We start from the raw sequence: 18,289 nt of genomic DNA, 5'->3' as shown, positions 1-18,289 counted from the left end.
AGGTGTGTAATAATGAGTTATATCATTTGCTTTTAGCTGTGTATGAAGCCCGTGACGAAGAAGAGCCGCCATATCAGTATGTTCCTGACTTGCCCCATGTGACTGCTGTAGCCGATCGGGCAGATGCCTTAGCAGAGTCCATGTTGCTTCTTGCAGATGGTCTGGCCAGCGGAGCGCTAGTCGCACAATTTGAACAGCTGTATCGTAAGAAACCAGGCCTGCTAACAGATGAAGCCAAGAAGAGTGAAAATCAGAACAAGAATAGATACCGAGACATTTCTCCATGTATGTGTTTTGTCCAATAATTGTTTCTTATGCAGTCAAGCAAAAGTTCCCATTTCTCACTCAGTTGTCTCTTTGTTGTGACAGTCTTATGGATATATTTATTGTAGATTGCAGGATAATATTAAAATGGATCTGAGAGAAGTAGACTCAGAGAGTATGGACTAGATTTGTCTGGCTTAGGATAGGGATCAGTGAGAGAATCATGTAAACAGGGTAATGAACTTTCAGGTTCCATAAAATTCTGGGAATTTCTATACTAACTGATCACCTGTTATTATTTTAATATCTGCTGAGTATCATTTGATTTTTAATGTATTTAACAAGAATATCTAGCAGTTCACATTCCTGAATTCTCATATCAGAGGTATTTGGGAGCAAGATCTCATTTATTCGCTGTCGATAGCGTCCTCAGCACTCGTCTGAAAATCAGAATATTGTAGACAGTGGGAATAGTGGGCATTACAGTTAGTGGAGGTCCTCTGTGCTGTTATCTTGCCTTATGACGTAGAATCCTCAGAAGTAATTTCATTCTTCCTCACTGGGCAGGCATAAACCGCAAAGGTCAGAAAGCCATAACTGGAAGTGTCAGAATAATGATTTATGTATAGTTCTGCGCTATCCTTGTAGGAAATTTTATGAAACATGTCTTGAGCATATAGAGCTTCACACTGTGTCTACTGAACCCCTTGGTTCCAGAGCTTTGTCATTCAAATGACTGCTAGAAACACCAGGGATGCTTGGGGGTGAATGCACTTCACTGAAGAACCCACAGTTCTTTTTGTAGGTGACCTTCAAACAACCACAAATATAGTAGTGTGAAAGCCTGTCCTTTGAACACTCAGTGCCATCTGCTGACAAAAGTGCTCAGGTACACAAGCTGATCTAATTGGTTAATGGCATGCAGAGGGTTAAGCAAAATCTCCACAAAAGATTTAGGGTGAAGATTTTTTGGACCATATCAAGACCTTTCATTGAGAAGGTTACTTCACTTAATTCATATCTTGTCAGGACAGAGGATGTCTCATTATAGAATACGAGGGGGGACCCAAAAATAACCGGAACCAACCTGTTGCGCGCGCATGCTTTGTAGTTACGAGTTGTGCTGCTAGGTGGTGTTAGCTGGGGGTCTCCCGCGACTGTTAGTGAGCTGGCGTCAGTCTGAGTTAAGTGGTTTGTCTGTGGTGCTCTGTTGTGTGCGTTCCTGTTTCAACCCTTTGGCGATTAGTGAGATGGCCGACCAGAAGGAACAAAGAGTGTGCGTGAAATTTTGCTTTCTGTTAGGGAAAACTGCAGCCGAGACTGTTGGGATGCTTCGGCAAGCCTTTAATGATGATGCTTTGGGGAAATCACAGGTCTACGAGTGGTTTTCCCGTTTCAAATCTGGCAACATGTCAACAGAAGACATGCCACGCCCCGGGCGTCCTTCGACAGGAAGAAATGACGAAAACATTGCCAAAATCAAACGTGCAATTGATGAAGATCGTCGAAAGACCATTGACCAACTTTCTGAGGAAACGAACATCTCATGGAGCACAGTCCAGCGAATTTTAACCGAAGGTTTGCACATGAGACGGGTGTCTGCAAAATTTGTTCCTCGCTTGCTCGGAGATGACCAAAGAGAAAACCGCGTGAATGTTTGCTGCGACTTGAAGAGTGAAGTGCAGAACGATCCAGAATTTCTTAAAAGAATTGTGACTGGCGATGAGTCTTGGTGCTACGGGTACGATCCAGAATCAAAGCAATCATCAAGCCAGTGGAAAACTCCAACTTCACCACGACCGAAGAAAGCGCGTCAAGTGCGATCCAATGTGAAAACAATGTTGATTTGTTTTTTTGATGTGAATGGCATTGTCCACAAAGAGTTCGTTCCGCCAGGACAAACAGTGAACCAACATTTTTACCTGGATGTGTTACGAAGATTACGAGAGAGTGTGCGACGAAAACGGTCCGAAATGTGGAGAAATGGGAACTGGTTGCTTCACCACGACAATGCTCCAGCCCACACAGCTTTGACGGTCCGACAGTTTTTGACAAGCAACAACATGGTGATTGTGCCTCATCCACCTTACTCACCCGACTTGGCTCCGTCAGACTTTTTTTTGTTTCCACGGATGAAGAGAAGTCTGAAAGGAAAGCGATTCCGTGATGTGGATGAAGTCAAAGAAAACACGCTAAAGGCTTTGAACAGTATCCAGCCTCAAGAATTCCAGCACTGTTTTGAGCAGTGGTAAAAGCGTTGGGACAAGTGCATTAATGCACATGGACAATACTTTGAAGGGGACTAATATACAGTTCAATAAAAATGCAAAAATAAAAAATATCAAAAATAAATTCCGGTTATTTTTGGGTCCCTCCTCGTATGCATAAGACAGAGCTGCTGCTGCTGTAATTGTAGCACATGTAATGATTATGTTGTTACAGATGATGTAACCAGAGTTATACTTATGGGAGGAACATCTGGAGACTACATTAATGCCAATTATGTCAACATGGAAATTCCTGGTTCAGGCATCATAAACAGATACATTGCGACTCAAGGTATGCAGTATAATATAGGTATAGTGTAAACACAGCAGATAATATTGTGATCTTAATAGCTTTGTCAAACAAAGGCTACCTCACAGTTGAGTGGTTGGCACCCCTGCTTCATATTCTTGAGGTCCCAGGTTCGAATCTCAGACTGAAGACTAGGTATCATATGGTTTTCTTTAGTGTGTCCAGACAAATTGTGAGATAGTACCTGATGTTATATAACAGCTTCTTGTCTCGTCCTTTCCAGTTAATTGTTCCCTGGTCGTCCTGTTATTCAGTGCTGGTAACTGGTGATGACAACAATGGCGATACTTAAATAAGGCGTATGATCATAGTATGATATTACCCCAGAACTCTTAAATTAGAAATGTACTGTATTAATGGTGATGATGATAGCGACAAATTATTTAGAAATCATACTTCATACGGTTATAATTATGTTTGTGGGCAACTTAAAACTGCACGTATTAGCTACAGATGAAGTATATGACAATGTTAGAATGTTTAACCATCATTTCTTGAACATAAGTCTTCCGCTTAATTTGTTTACTCACTAGTTATAGTGTTTTGTTATGCTCAACTGCTGTTATAAATTAATGCTTGTGCTGCATATGCTGTAGAATATTGTCACACTTGGTGACTTACAAGACTGGTTTTGGATTGGATGATTGGATTTAGTGCGCCTTATACATTCACACAATTCGGAACTACAGGCAATACAATACTATCACTATTGTACACGCTTTACAGTTCACCGTTCCACATGCACTAAGGTTCTCAGTCTTTACTAGCCATATCTTGCAATGAACATATCACAGTTTCACTGTAACTTCAAACCCCACATGAAGGCTTCTTTGCACTGCCTAATTCCTTTCTTGCCAATATCTGCAGCTGCCAGTTCTGAAGACTTGAATTGACTACCCTCAGCTACTGTTGTATACTCCATTGTACTCTATCTCATCTTCTGACTGTATCCTTTTATAAGCCCACAGCACGGACCCCACAGAAAACTCTGTCTCCTGTTATTAATGATGCATGTTTACTGGTCCATTACCTAGCAATATTGCATGCATATGCTTCGTGGGAAGGTGCTTATAGAGTCATTGCCTAGCAGTGGGTATACACATCACAGTATCTTGTATCTGCCATATATTCCTCTATTGCTTCTTTCTCTTTTTGATTTTGCTAAGTATGTAAATTGGTTCCTGCAGCTGTTCAGTTAGTACATAAACGTAAGGAATTCAGTTGAAGTGAATTATTATTGTAGTAACAGTGACAGCAGTCACACTGATAACTGTGACCATGCATGGTGTGCAGTCACTGTGGCAATAGTAAGACTACAGCAGCATTGCAGAGTGAAGTTTATTGGCTGACTTGCAGTGTCTGCCTTATCTATCTGTACGGATTAATTGTCTGTGCCACAGTTTCAATAATACTGTCACATGTAAGTGATCAGACACTTGAGTTGGATTGATAATTGGATTTATTGAATGCTTGTGACTAGCAACTACAAATAACTATAACACCTTCACTAACATGCGCACTCTACAAAACACTGTAGTACAGACTAAATAAATCTTTTTGGCTTGTTCTCTCTTCACTGGTTGTTGCTTCACAGTGGCCTCTAACAATGAAGATTTTCCTGCTTCTACTCTTACAGCCAACTGCAACTGCTGACACAACTAACTAACTTGTCCTATTGGCCCTCATTATATAGCCTTGTCATGGACTGCACAGAAATCACTGCTTCCCCACTGTTCTTCTATTGTTGCGGGTGTACTTGTTGCCACAGAAACATGTTTATCACACCATTGCCTAGCAATGGCTGCCTCTTCTGCCTCTGCTGTTTCACATTTCAGGTATCATGTCACAGTATTGCTCCACTTACACTAGTGATGAATCGTTGTAAGTTGATGTGTGAAATTTACATTGTTGTATGAAAGTCTACAAAATCTAATGATTCTGATCCTGAAATGCTCTGCGCCCACTTTGATTCTAGGTCCACTTCCAAACACTGTTGTAGACTTCTGGCAGATGGTTGTAGAAGCACAGAGCACCCTGGTGGTGATGGTGACACCCCTTGTTGAGCGAGGACGAACAAAATGTCATCAGTATTGGCCTACCCTGCTGCAGACCTTAGAACTGGGCCATTTGCATGTTACTTGCACAAAGGAGGAGGTAGAACCAACAGGCAGCTTTGTGTTTAGGGAGTTTCGGCTAACCAACTTGGAGGTAATATTTCTTGTGTGTTTATTCCCTAAGAAAGGAATTGTTAATTTCAATTTGTAATGTCAGGGTCCCACAGAATATTAGTCTGACAGTGATGGAAAATTATATGAGGTCATGGAATTACAGAAGAGTTATCAGCAACTGCAGGTGTGTGGTACTTGTTTTTACCTGAGGTCATATGTAGCGACATGCAGAACACTTCCTGCTTCTGGTTACACTGAGTCCAGTGTAGCACCATTTCAGAGGAACCTTCTACCTTCATCTCCAGGGTAAGGGAGAGCAGACAGGGTGGGGAGAAATGGTACAGAAATAGGGAGGGGAATTTTGGTACAGGACTCTGAGCTGTTCTGAGGGGGGAGCATGCCTCTTAAGTGAGGCAAGTATGCAACTGCAGGAAATAGAGAGAGAAGGTAGAAACTTAAAAAGAAGAGGCCGCACCATAGCTCAAGCGGTTAGTCACTGGCTTCCCGCCGTGGTCTCCTGGGTTCAATCCCAGGTCTGGTCAAGTGGGATTTGTAGTGGACAAAGTTGCACTGGGGCAGGTTTTCTCCGAATACTTAAGTTTCCCTGTCAATCTTCATTCCACCAATTGCTCCACAATCACCCTCACCTATCATCTGGGGCTGGTACTATAGGCCAGAATTGGCTGCAGTACAAGGGACATAGTCCCATCCCACTAGCAATAAAAAAAACTTAAAAAGGAGAAGGTATGGGTAAAGGAGAGAAAGAAACATGAGAGGAGGAAGGAAGATAATATTGAAAAGGATAGGTTCAAAGGGCCTCCCCGCTCATGTTTCTTCTTCCCTGAAGATGGAGGCAGTAGGTTCCTGTTAAATGTTGGTACCTATCTACAAAGCTGTAGCGAAACCATGATGCAAGGTTTGTCTGGATCAATCCATGTACCTTAAATGGTTTGGAGGGAAGGGATGGGGGAGCCTGAAATGACTATCGAACTTAATTAAACCAGTAATAAGGCACTGAACCTCATTCATTTAATAAGTAAAAGTTTTTTCATTTCTCAGAATGTACTTCACACCAACTTTGCTCTTCAAGAACTGAAGCTTTTCATATAATTCTGCTGCTTAATGATCATGGAGGCAGCACAAAACAGTTCTCAGTTTCTTTTTGTGACAGATTCTTTTCTGTCTCATGAATAATTATCACTTTCTCATTTATTGTTCTTTCTCTTCAACATCATGGCCATTGATTACCTCAAATTGACTTCCAAAAAAAACTGTGACACTAAAATGCAGCACATAATAAAAACAAACAGTAACCACTTCTGGGGCCACGCGGTGCCATATTTGATTGAGGCACCATGCTGCAAGCTGAAGGGTTTGCTGGTTCGAGTCCTGATAAAGTCGCTGGATTTCTTAAATTGGCGTAATCCTTCCAGCCACACTGTGACCTTGGGGTTAGCTCAGCCTCTAATAGAAATGAGTACCAGGAATCTTCCTGGTGGAGTAAAGGGCAGCTGGCGCATAGGGCTGACAACTTTACCACCATCTGTGCGCCGATGGTCTAGAAAATGTGGAAGCCTCAATGTCTCACAACCCTATGGGCCTTCACAGCCTGTTACAGGGATAGTTTTAACTTTTAACCACTTACAATTGACACAGAAGATGAACAAAGAATGGGCAGTGACAGCCACATTGTGTTGTATACCGTGCAAAATATGACCTTAGAATTACCCAAGGGTGGACACACACAAGTTGGAACACGGAATATTAAGACGAGATCTGAAACATGCATAGGAATAAAAGTTTACTACACCCTGAAATCAAGAAACATCAAATTGAGGGAACATTAAGCATGTGGAGTCTCATCTGGGACCACAAAAATGTACTTTAAATGTAGGTCCCTTAACTTGAGGTTTTGCTGTGCATAGTGTCACATCCTAGTAATATTCATTGCTAAGGGAACTTTATATATCATACGTTGCTTTAGTCTCAGCAAGAAGTCCTTGATCAGTGTATGCTGTATTAAGATTGAGAGCAGTTGGCAGGTGACATCTGCACTATGACTGATTGACACACGATGAGAGCTGAACCAATGAGCATCACTCTAGCTTTGCTGTCTGTGCTGTATGCTTGCTCATGTACATGTACTGAATGTTCAGGTGATATTATGAGAGGCACATAGTGTTGGATTTATAATGGTGAAACTGTTAGTAGAAGGCTCTCTTATTTGAAGTACTTACATTCTAACAAATAATGTAATAATAGTTAGTAATAAAATGTGTGTGACCTTACCGCCATCTATGAGCTGACTGTCTACGAGTAGATAATGTGGGACCCTCAGTGTCTCACAACCGTATGGCCTGGTACAGGGATAGCTTTACTTTTTTTACTTTTTATGTGTATGAGTTGATAATTTCATTGACTTTTATATTCTTAGTATTACAGTGGAGAGAAGTTTGGCTGGATTTAGTTTTGTGTGATTGGAGCTTTATGTCTATCTCTGTCTGAATGACAGACTGTCACTCACACAGATTTAGTCACTGTGTGTGATTTGAGCCTTCTCACAGCAGTGACTCTGTCCCTCCTGGCTCTTTGTGACAGGTCTGATGGAGTAGGAACCTTTTGTCCCCTCCACCTCCATTTTCCCAAACACTGTGACTGGAAAAAGTCAGGAGAGTAGATAATATCAAAAATAATAGTCATGTTGCAGCATGTGATTGTCAGAAACAGTTTGACGTCTCTTACTATGAAGACTCAGGCACCAGATTCCTTCAAACCTGCACAGAGTCACATCCCAGATGGCTCTAATCCTAAGAGTGTGTCTTTCTGAGTTGTAATGCTGTGTAGTTCAGAGAGCCACATATTCCAGAGGGACATATCGTTTCTGTTTTCATGGTTGAATAATAAACCACGCAGGAGCAGGCATCAGGATGGAGGCTATATGTTCCACTGAAATATCAGACTCTGATCCATGCAGCATTATGACCAAAAACACCATACCCTTCATGATCACTGCCGCAGGAACCCCAGGTTAAACTGTTGATCTCAATTTTCCATTCTCCTGTCTCTTTGTTATTACAGACTGAAGAAGAGCGGCACATAAGCCACATGCAGTACCTCGCCTGGCCTGACCATGGTGTACCAGATGACTCTCTTCAATTCCTGGGGTTCACAGAAAGGGTTCGAAAGGCAAGAGTGGGCATGGTGGAGCCGACAGTAGTCCATTGTTCAGCTGGTATTGGACGTACTGGAGTGCTGATACTGATGGAGACTGCAATGTGTCTTATAGAAGCTAATGAACCCGTGTACCCACTCGACATCGTACGGGCAATGCGAGATCAGAGGACCATGATGATACAGACAGCTGTGAGTATTTAAGTACTGGCTTCTGATGTACACATATTACCTCCAGAATGTTAAAGCAGCCATCACTTCAACTTTACCTTTGACATGGAAATATTCTGAGATATTCAGTGGTGTGTAGGAAGTAAGGTGAGTCAGTTATAAGCAGTGTTAATAGTAGACATTGCATTGGTTTGATGATTTGGTTATGGAATTTCACCCTCACAGAAATTATAAAACATGATCATAAAATTGGCGGCACATATTGCAAATTTACTGTTACAGAAATGTGGCATATATGTTTAAACTATAAATACAAAGTGCAGAACAGCAACAAATTCAGTCAAAAATAACTTTATAAAAGAAATGGTTAAGTCTTTATGTCCTCCAGCATGTCTCTGTAATCATTCATTACCTTCCGCATTCATCTTCATGAAAGAAATCAGAACACTCCATAAGCTGACATTTCCACATTAGGCAATACAGTACTCTTTTCTGCTACCGTACTTGTGTAACTTATATTGTAATAAGACTTCACATTAAATTAAAATGTACAAAAAGTGTTTCTTAGTGATTATAACAGTAATTTTCATTTTATGCATCCTGTTACAATATATGAGGGTCGTAGTGAAAGTCATGAGCAACAATTTTTTGTAAAGTAACATGCTTTATTATTGACAAACCAAATACACCACCTCAATCTAAAGACCTTTCTTTATTTTTCCACATAATCGCCACTTCTTTGTACATATTTCTCCCAGCGTTCTGGGAGTTTGAAAATTCCCCTTCTGTAAAATTCCGTTTCAGCCATCCGAAGACACTGACGCACTGCTTTCTGAATTGCCTCCCTTGTCTCAAAACGTTGTCCACACAGCTGAGCCTTCACAAATCCGAAAAGATGGTAGTCAGAGGGTGCCAGATCAGGGCTATAGGAGGGGTGTGGAAGAACTTCCCACCCCATCTTTGCAATTGCTTCCAATGTGAGGCGAGCGGAGTGGGGGTGAGCTTTGTCATGCAAGATGATGATGTTTCATCCCAGACGTTTATTGCGCAATGCATGATGGAGCTTGTGCAGCGTCAGGACATAATGAGCAGCATTGATGGTTTGCCCAGGTTCCAGGAATTCGGCCAGAATAAAGCCCTCTGCATTCCAGAAGACTGTGCCCATCACCTTCACAGCTGATGGCAGTGTCTCTTCATTCTCTTTTGATGGAGAGTGCAAATGGTGCCATTCCATAATCTGCCGTTTCGTTTCAGGCTCGAAATGGCTAAACCAACTTTCGTCACCTGTCACAATACAGAGCAAAAAATCGCCGCCTTCGTGTCGATATCTCTGCAGCAGTTCTGAGGTGATGGCTTTTCGCTGACCTTTGTGGTTTTCGGTCAATAACCACGGGACCCATCGAGCACAAACTTTCCTATAGCCCAAGCCTTCAATCATCTCCTGTACTGCACTGTGCCCTATTCCAAGTTTTTGGGCTATTGTGTCCACAGTCATATGCCTGTCATCTTGAATGATCTCATCCACTCTTTCCTTGTTGTGTTCAATTGAGGCTGTTCGAGTACGACCGCTCCAAGGCTCATCTTCGATGCTGGTGTTCCCATTTTTAAAGTATTTCACCCATCTTTGAACACTGCTTGCACCCATGCACACATTTCCATAAGCACGCTGAAGTCTCTGGTGAATTTCTGCAGCAGGGATTTCCTCTTTCACAAGAAATTCGATGACAGCACGCTGGCGAAACAACATATCGTTGTCAGCGATTTTGTTAGGAGTGATGCAAGCTATTGACATCACAAGGCACTCAAGTTTAACACAACAGCTGGTTCCATACCACCATACTCTCTTTCGTTTACTGTTCCAGGTTGCGTGCAAAAAGAAGTTGCTCTTGGCTTTCGTTATAACCTACGTACAACCTCTTTATTACAACCGTCACAACACAACAGATATCAAGATCAGTGCCTAGTTTCGGCTATCAATAGCCATCATCAGGAAAATACAGACAAAAAACAATATAAAACATCTGTTGAAAATAAATGATGACAAAAATTATATGTATAATCTTAGTACAATGTTCTGACTGTCCATTAAAATATATAGGACAGACTGGAAGTACCTTTAAGGTCAGATTCAAAGAACACATACCAGACATAAAAAATTACGGACTAAGATCCAAATTTGCTCAACATATATTGGACACCACACATGAATATAGTACGATAGACAAGACATTAGAAGTTCTGTATATCAGCAGGAAAGGCCGAACCTTGGATACATATGAAAGATTTCTCATTTACGAAATCAGGAAACTAAATTTGGAACTGAATGATAATTTTACCAAAATGTTTAACGCTATATATGATGTAATAATTGATACATACAAAACATAATATACAGTTATACCCCCTTCCCCCCTACCACCACTTCTGCATACACCTTATGTCTACCTCCCCCTCCCTCCCTTGCATTGACTTTAATCTTATATCACCAAATCAGTCGTCATTTACATTCCATACAGAACGGACAATACTTTGTAAGATGAGGCACCGACTAAACAGTAAGCAAAATACACTGTATCTTCAATACCAAAATCTGTTGATTATACAAAATTTAATACTATTACTTTCATATCATTTTCAGATTAACATTAATTTACTACATCTACATCACAAGCCTCCTATACAATTTTATATACACAAAATATAGGATATTCCAATTTGTCCATGGGAACCCAACAAAATTACAAAACCAACGACTTATTCAATGATATAAAGTATCAATCTAAGAATTTTATTCTTGTTTTATACTATAACTTCTGTTTTATGTAATCTGATTTATTGTATTTTTATGTCAAGTGTTTTATATAATAATATTGTATCCAATTTTTCTAGTACTGCAGTTGAGTGGGGTATATATGTTAACCCTGCATTTGCCTGATGATGGCTATTGATAGCAGAAACTAGGCACTGATCTTGATATTTGTTGTGTTTTGACAGTTGTAGTAAAGAGGTTGTATTATAACAGTACTCAGTGTTGTCACAGTCCCACTGCTTTTCTGACTGGGAAAAGAATGGAGCAAGAAATTGATCCATACTCGAACCTATGCCTGTAACAGAAAAATGAGTAATACTGCAGAGTTTCCCTACCTAAAACAAGTAACTTCTATTTACATATACCTGCTGTCCTTATTAGTTCCCAAGATACAGACTGTGACAGACAGATGAACAGTTATTGTGAATTATATACTCCAGTACTTTATTGTGTTTTAAGCCCTTGCATTGAAGTATGAAGTCTGACTCGTGAAGGAAGAAGACAGCTTCCATTCTGGGCAGCCTCAAGATGTACGAGTTATCATTTTGAAATAACCTGTCTTCATATGTAAAGTTTTCGCCAACAGATGGCATGGAATTTTAATCTCGAAACTTTTAGGCATCTGCCTTTTGGATCTCCAGTTATGTTTTATTGTATGAACAAACAGTGATATGAACATATGCTAGGAAAATGGCGCTACTGCAGATATACATGACTGACTTAAGCATAGTATGAAGCCATTTTCATGCCAATGCAGTGCACTAATTTATTTAGTTTTCAGTAGGCTTTAAACTTACCAGACAAATATAACACATCATTTTTGGAGTGAATATTAGATGGCAAAGAAAGGTAATGAAGCACTGAAGTTAACAAGTTAGGAAATGTAAGCATGACCTGAAAACAGGGCTGGACAACGTCCCACTGCTGTCACCAACTTTGTGAACTCAAATTAAATGTGTAAGAAAACATGTAGATTCAAACTATTGCAGCACACTTAGATTCATGTCATGGCATACCAGTTAAGAAACTCTGGTCTGGCAAGTAGTGGAACCCTCGTTTGAGGTTTGCCTTGGGCACACAAGGCCACATCCCAGAAGGCAGTAATCCTAATTGTTTATGGTTATTTTAACTTTCATTTTCAGAGCCAGTATCGCTTTGTATGTGAAAGTGTCCACAGAGCCTACAGTGAAGGAATTGTGAAGCCACTTCCAGAGTTCCACAGGTGAGACAGGAACACACACTAGGTTGTAATTACATACAGGAAACTTGTCATCAGCCCATATACTCTGCTTAACGGGATTCTCACCATTCACTCTCTGCCTACAGTTCCATAAATTTTTTTTTACCAGCAGCTGTTGCTGGTGCTACTTGTGATCATATTTAATATATTTCTATTCTGTAATGTTTGAATGTGGAATGTTAGGAAACACCAAAACAAAAAAATAAAGACTAACCCTTATGTTTAATGCTAAAAGCATTATTCAAATTTACATTATTCAATAGTAACGTTGAACATGATAGCAGTATGTGCAATTTGTATATGAACTTTCCTTGTCACTATTTAAGTATCTGTGTGTTTTTAGATGGTTATAAGATGAAGTATACTGTTATGCTGTTTGTTTGGATTATGCCTTAACATGATTATAAATTGATATCATGATGCAACCAACATTGCCAGTTTCATAACAGAGGCCTTACAACACAGTTGTCACTAAAACTTTTGTAACTTGCACCTTTCTTTGTGATGCTTCTTCACTGGATGTTTTTATGTCATTATACTCCTAATTGGAATATTTACACTTTTAAGAAAATAATTTTTTTGTTTTTATGAACAAATGGTAATTTTTATATATTAAAATGTAACCTGATCACATACAGTACTGTTGCAAGTCCAAAAAATGAAACATTACTTTAAAATAATGTTCATTTGTAAAGTATGTAATGACAAACACTATTGAATAAAACCATGTCCGTCGTCCGGTGTGGTAGGTGAGATTGCTTATGATTTTATAAAGTATTTTGCAAGTAACAGGACGTGATATATGTTTCCATCCACTGTACACACTGTCACACATTCTGTGCTACATTTAAAGTTTCTGAATTTGATTTTGTGGCTCATCATTAATTGATGCATCATTTGTGAATAAAGTGATAGACGCAAAACTTATGTACGTTCCAATCGTGATACTACAACAGTCTGTAAAATTCATAAATATGCTGTTCTGACAGATACTCGCAATATACAGTGTCGAAATCTGTAACTGCATGTCCGTCCCTGAAATTCCAATTACGTATAATACAGTATAGCATGATGGTTAAAAAAGATTCTGTTATTGCGATATTTATTCATCTTTGAAACGATTGTCACAGAGATATGAAAACAACGAAGAATAATTTAACTGTCTTATCATTATTAGGATTATCTGACCTGAAAAGTTAAAATTTTTCTTGAACTTAACATGACCTCTGCATGCTCACAACAGAGAGCTAATTATGAACCATGCTCTCTCTACAAGCAAATGTGCAGCTCATTATTTGTTTGTTAGATGCCTGCATCTCCCATCCACATTCTGCTCGCTGTTTGTTGTACAGCTCATGCATACATGTGAAAATAAAGTTAAACTTGAGTAACGCATAACACATGATGTAGTTAAAACCACATCAATAGTTGTGTATATAGACTGTGTTACAGGTTCGAAATGCTATGACTGGAATACACACAGATTTGTGACATTATGTATATGAAGGTTGATTGTGAGTCAGCCATTGTACTTGGCTGTAAGCTACATTACAGTAATGGCATGTAAACTGTACATGTAACTGTAACTAGTAACTAGTTTTGTAAAATAATTCAATAGGCCACGCCATAGCTCAAGTGGTTAGTCGCTGGCTTCCCACCATGGCGTCCCGGGTTTGATCCCAGGTCTGGTCAAGTGGGATTTGTGGTGGACAAACTGGCGCTGGGGCAGGTTTTCTCTCCCAGTACTTCGGTGTCCCCTGCCGATCTTCCTTTCACTAAATTCTCCATCATAATCACCCAGGGCAAGTACAATAGGCCAATCAGTGGCTGCCATGCTCAGTGGACCTAGCTGGACTCCACCCCCCACTAAGCGAAACAGTCCAATGAACACATTTAAATTCCACACTCCTGATGAAAATAACTTCATCATAGCAGCTGATTTGCCAGGCATATTATATATGCTGGAAGTTCTCAGTTTTTAATCTTGTCATGAAATAGTTGGCTTTTGCCTTTATCATTTGTCCATCAAGTGGTACACCAGCTGTACTCTCCAGACAAAACCATCTGAAGAGTGCAAATTCAAAATCTTCATCCTCTGTTTTCCCCATTCATTTCTACATTGCCGGATTTCCATTGCTCAGAAGAGCTGGCCATATTTCCAGTGTGGTTTTCAGTGTTGTAAATATTGCTGAAGTTGATACGTATTGCCTTCCTGTTTTGCTTTTTAGCAACCTGCTGACTTCACACAGATAAATTATTTCAAGTTTTTTATGCAAATCTAAGCTCTTCTGTTTCATTGCCAGTATTAGTAGGGTTGAACTTAAACCCAAAGGACAGACATAGAAAAATTTCCAATTTTGTTCAGTAACCACAATCCACAATGAAACAAACCACTGGAGCAAAGAATATGTTAAGGGGATGTCACGTGATGTATTTTTCTGAATGATCAGAAATTGAGGAGAACGGAGATAAGTCATTACCACCCCCCAGTTTTATGCAGTAGTTTTCTGAATATGTAATGATAAAAAATTGATAGTTCCAGTGGTTTTTATCGCTATAACGAAGTCCTCATTACAAGGCATATTAGCTTTACCGAAGGTTCGGTGTATGCTGATGAGTACGGTCTTCTGGTTTGAACATGGTGTACCATGTACAGCTTCAGAGAGAGCCAGACATTTATGAGGAATATATTGCCTCCATCTTCAGGTTAAAGAGTAAGCCAAGCAAGAAACTGCCAGAAGCAGGGAGCAAACTTTCGCACTTAGAGTGGCTTATATCAGGTCAGATTTTCCATGCACAGTTCACTCAGCTTGCTGCCTGCGTCTGGTGATTTCTTGCCTGGCTTACACTTTGGTCGCGAAGACAAAGATGAAGACGATTTGCTCCTCAGAAATGTGATCATGACTGTACGAAATACAATAAGGTGCTCAATATGTTAGATACTTGACAAAGAATGTAACTAACAGCAAGAAGCTATTTTAACAGTTTAACTTCCTCAGTCTGGTTTCTGTTTCCTAAAAGTTTCATCATTTATTGAGTAGGAATCCATCCATGGAATTTTAAAGATCTTGTTCTGAATTTTCGTGATTCACTTCGTTATTGATTACGGTGAACTTTTTTAATATTAAGCAGCGTGGTTATCATAAATTCAGTATTTTTATAATCATTAAATTTCAGTGACAGAAAATATGCAGTACCAAGAAAATGAGGCACAGGTCTTTTTCAGGAGTGTATCATATCGCACCAGTATTTATTTTCATTCTTAACATTACAGGTGCCTCTAGGAAAATAAAAATGTATGGTTTTATAATTTGTGTTTGATATCAGGGTGAAATGTGACATAATGGAAGTTAACAGTTTGGCGCTGTATCTCATCTTGTGCAAGCACTGTAACATTTGTACGGTACTGTATGGGACAGGTCACTGCTGTCAGTCAGCATAATGAGCAGAACATATCGAACATCATTCTTATTGCTATTCATGTACTCAGGCAAAACTTAATTGTTCATATTACAGTGTGCCTTTAACACTGGGCAGAATTGTGATTAACAACAGGACAGTGCAATCATAGTTTGTTTTGAGAAATCATGAAGGAGTAATAACTACATTGAATGCTGTGCAGCAAGAAATAATTACAGATTTTTTCAAAATTGTTCTGATTTTAATAATGTGGATGTAGGAATACAAATTCAAGGAAATATAACTTGAATATTATATGTTCAAGATGAACTTGCACTGCAGTGATACATCTACGTTCTTTCTGTTATAAGATGCATAGTACAGATAATGTTAAATTATTTATTTCCAGTGTTTTTTGCATTTTTTCTTAATAATTTAGGAAAGTTTTAACAAAATCTTTGAAGAATTTAAATAAGGAGTTATATTCTGGTTTGATATTTTCAAGGATTGTCACAGATTTTCATGAGAGTAACACAATAAATTATGTGGCACTTCCAGTGCAGCTGCTACTTCAAAACCATTAAAACTGGTGGAATGTGAAGTTATGTTTCCTGTGTCCGGCAGGAGCTCAGATGTTTTGCTCGGAATCCACTTTATGCATTATGTAGCTTGTATGCATCATGTGCTAGACAAGAGAAGCAGATTCAGTGTTTGGCTATGCTTTCATACATACCATAATTGAAGAGAGAGAGAGAGAGAGAGAATATGGTTAGTATTATTTATCAGATATCATAAATTACAGCACATTTCAATTGTCAGTTTACATGACATGTTTCAACACCTATAGTGTCATCTTCATGGGTATATGATATTTATGTTACAAACAAAACTTTCTCTATAGGTTATTGGCTGTGGTTGTAATAATGTTATGGGTTACAACAATACACAACTCAGCCTTAAAATATTATGTTAGTAATTCCAGTTACTTGGTTGCATTTCCATATGACCAGGGAATGTTGTCCATGGCTCTTGTCTTCAGAAATTGCTGTTCCTCTTACTTTCCCCTCTTAGCAGCACTGAAATCATGATGTAGAAACTGCAACCTTGCACTGAGTACTGTTCCTTTATCAGCATCATACCCATTGAAAATTCAGTTTTTTCTCAACGGTCTGTGTCCTTTGCAAGCCTAAGCAAAGAAACATACACCAAATTGGCTGTTGTGTATGTCATGAAAGTACAGGGTGCAGCAATGAATTGGGCAATTGTGAGTACACCATAAGGAAGTAAAATGTATTACTTTGCTGATTTACCATGCACTAAATGAAAATAAAATCCTTACAGTTAAAAAATTGCATCACAAACATGGTTCATATACTCTGTCAGTCTTGTGCATAGGTTATTCATCACATTGCGCAGCATGGCCACAGGAGTTCAAGCTACATCTTCCAGGACCTGTTCTTGAAGTTCCTGAATGTTGTGTAGGGATAGTGGTTAAAAGACTCATGATTTAAAGTACCCTCAGAGGAAGAAATCACATGCCGACAGATCGGGTGTTCTGGCAGGCTACGGTATATCCCCATTCTTCAAGATGACACAATTAGGAAAGAAATTCCTTACAACGTTCATGAAAACCCTTGGGGTGTGGCTCATAGCACCATCTTGCTGAAAAAATGTGATGTCATTAACAGGATGATGAGCTAATTGAGGCCCAAGAAAGTTTTCTAACATGCTAACATAGCACTGTGAATGCACTGTAACTGTAAGCCTGTCACTGGTCCTCAAAGAAATAAGGTCCTACAATTCCAAACGATGAGATGGCACACCAGACTGTGACTTCCACACTGGAGTGGCTTTTCAAGGAATATTTGAGGGTTTTCACTTGACCAGTAGCAAAAGTTTTGCATATTGACAAAGCCTGAAAGGTGGAAATGTGCCTCATCACTCATCAAAAGATTGTTTACAAGGTCTGGATTCTCATTTATCATGTTCAATAACTGTTGACAGAATGCAAGTCAGTTTGCATGGTCAACATCCTTCAGTGCATGCACTCTCTGAATCTTATACAGATGGAAGTGGGGTTCTTTGTGTAAAATCCTCTTTATGCTGAAATCAGAAATGCCAAGTGACACCGCATGCATACAAGGTGAACGGGTAGGCTTTCTTTGTAGACCACCCACCACTCTGGAAACATTTTCTAGTGTACACACACTTTTTACATTACGAATTTCTTTCTTCAGTGCAGAGTCTGTTTCCTCAAAGTTTTTAATCCATGTTTTGATTGGATGGGCAAAAGGAACAAGGTCATTACGTGGATTATTAAAATGATTCCGAAATACGTGCTGCACTGACACGTAACTATCATTGCTTTTGTAATAAGCTTTCACAGTGAATGCCAGGTGTTCCACATTCCACAGCCCCATCATAACTGAATGGTAAATCAGCGACTGCAAGATGATAATAGTAGCGTTCTCCCTATTGCTCAACAACTGA

At 39.4% G+C, this 18,289-nt stretch overlaps 1 protein-coding gene across 4 annotated transcripts in view; it reads left to right on the top strand.

Moving 5' to 3' along the window:
• LOC111864524 (tyrosine-protein phosphatase non-receptor type 4) overlaps window positions 1-18,289 on the top strand; it is a 75,095-nt gene that overhangs the window by 40,081 nt on the left and 16,725 nt on the right. For 3 of the 4 annotated variants that reach the window (XM_033751470.1, XM_023851830.2, XM_023851829.2), the window contains exons 14-18: window positions 37-285; window positions 2,707-2,823; window positions 4,817-5,049; window positions 8,088-8,372; window positions 12,303-12,382. In XM_033751470.1, coding sequence (XP_033607361.1) covers window positions 37-285; window positions 2,707-2,823; window positions 4,817-5,049; window positions 8,088-8,372; window positions 12,303-12,382 — 964 coding nt within the window. Of the gene's footprint in view, window positions 1-36; window positions 286-2,706; window positions 2,824-4,816; window positions 5,050-8,087; window positions 8,373-12,302; window positions 14,053-18,289 lie in introns of those variants that run through there. The other variant, XM_023851831.2, reaches the window with a different exon arrangement.

Source organism: Cryptotermes secundus, unplaced genomic scaffold, assembly GCF_002891405.2.
Source record: "Cryptotermes secundus unplaced genomic scaffold, Csec_1.0 scaffold960, whole genome shotgun sequence".
Taxonomy (NCBI): Eukaryota; Metazoa; Arthropoda; class Insecta; order Blattodea; family Kalotermitidae; genus Cryptotermes; species Cryptotermes secundus.
This window is presented reverse-complemented; position numbering and strand designations above follow the sequence as displayed.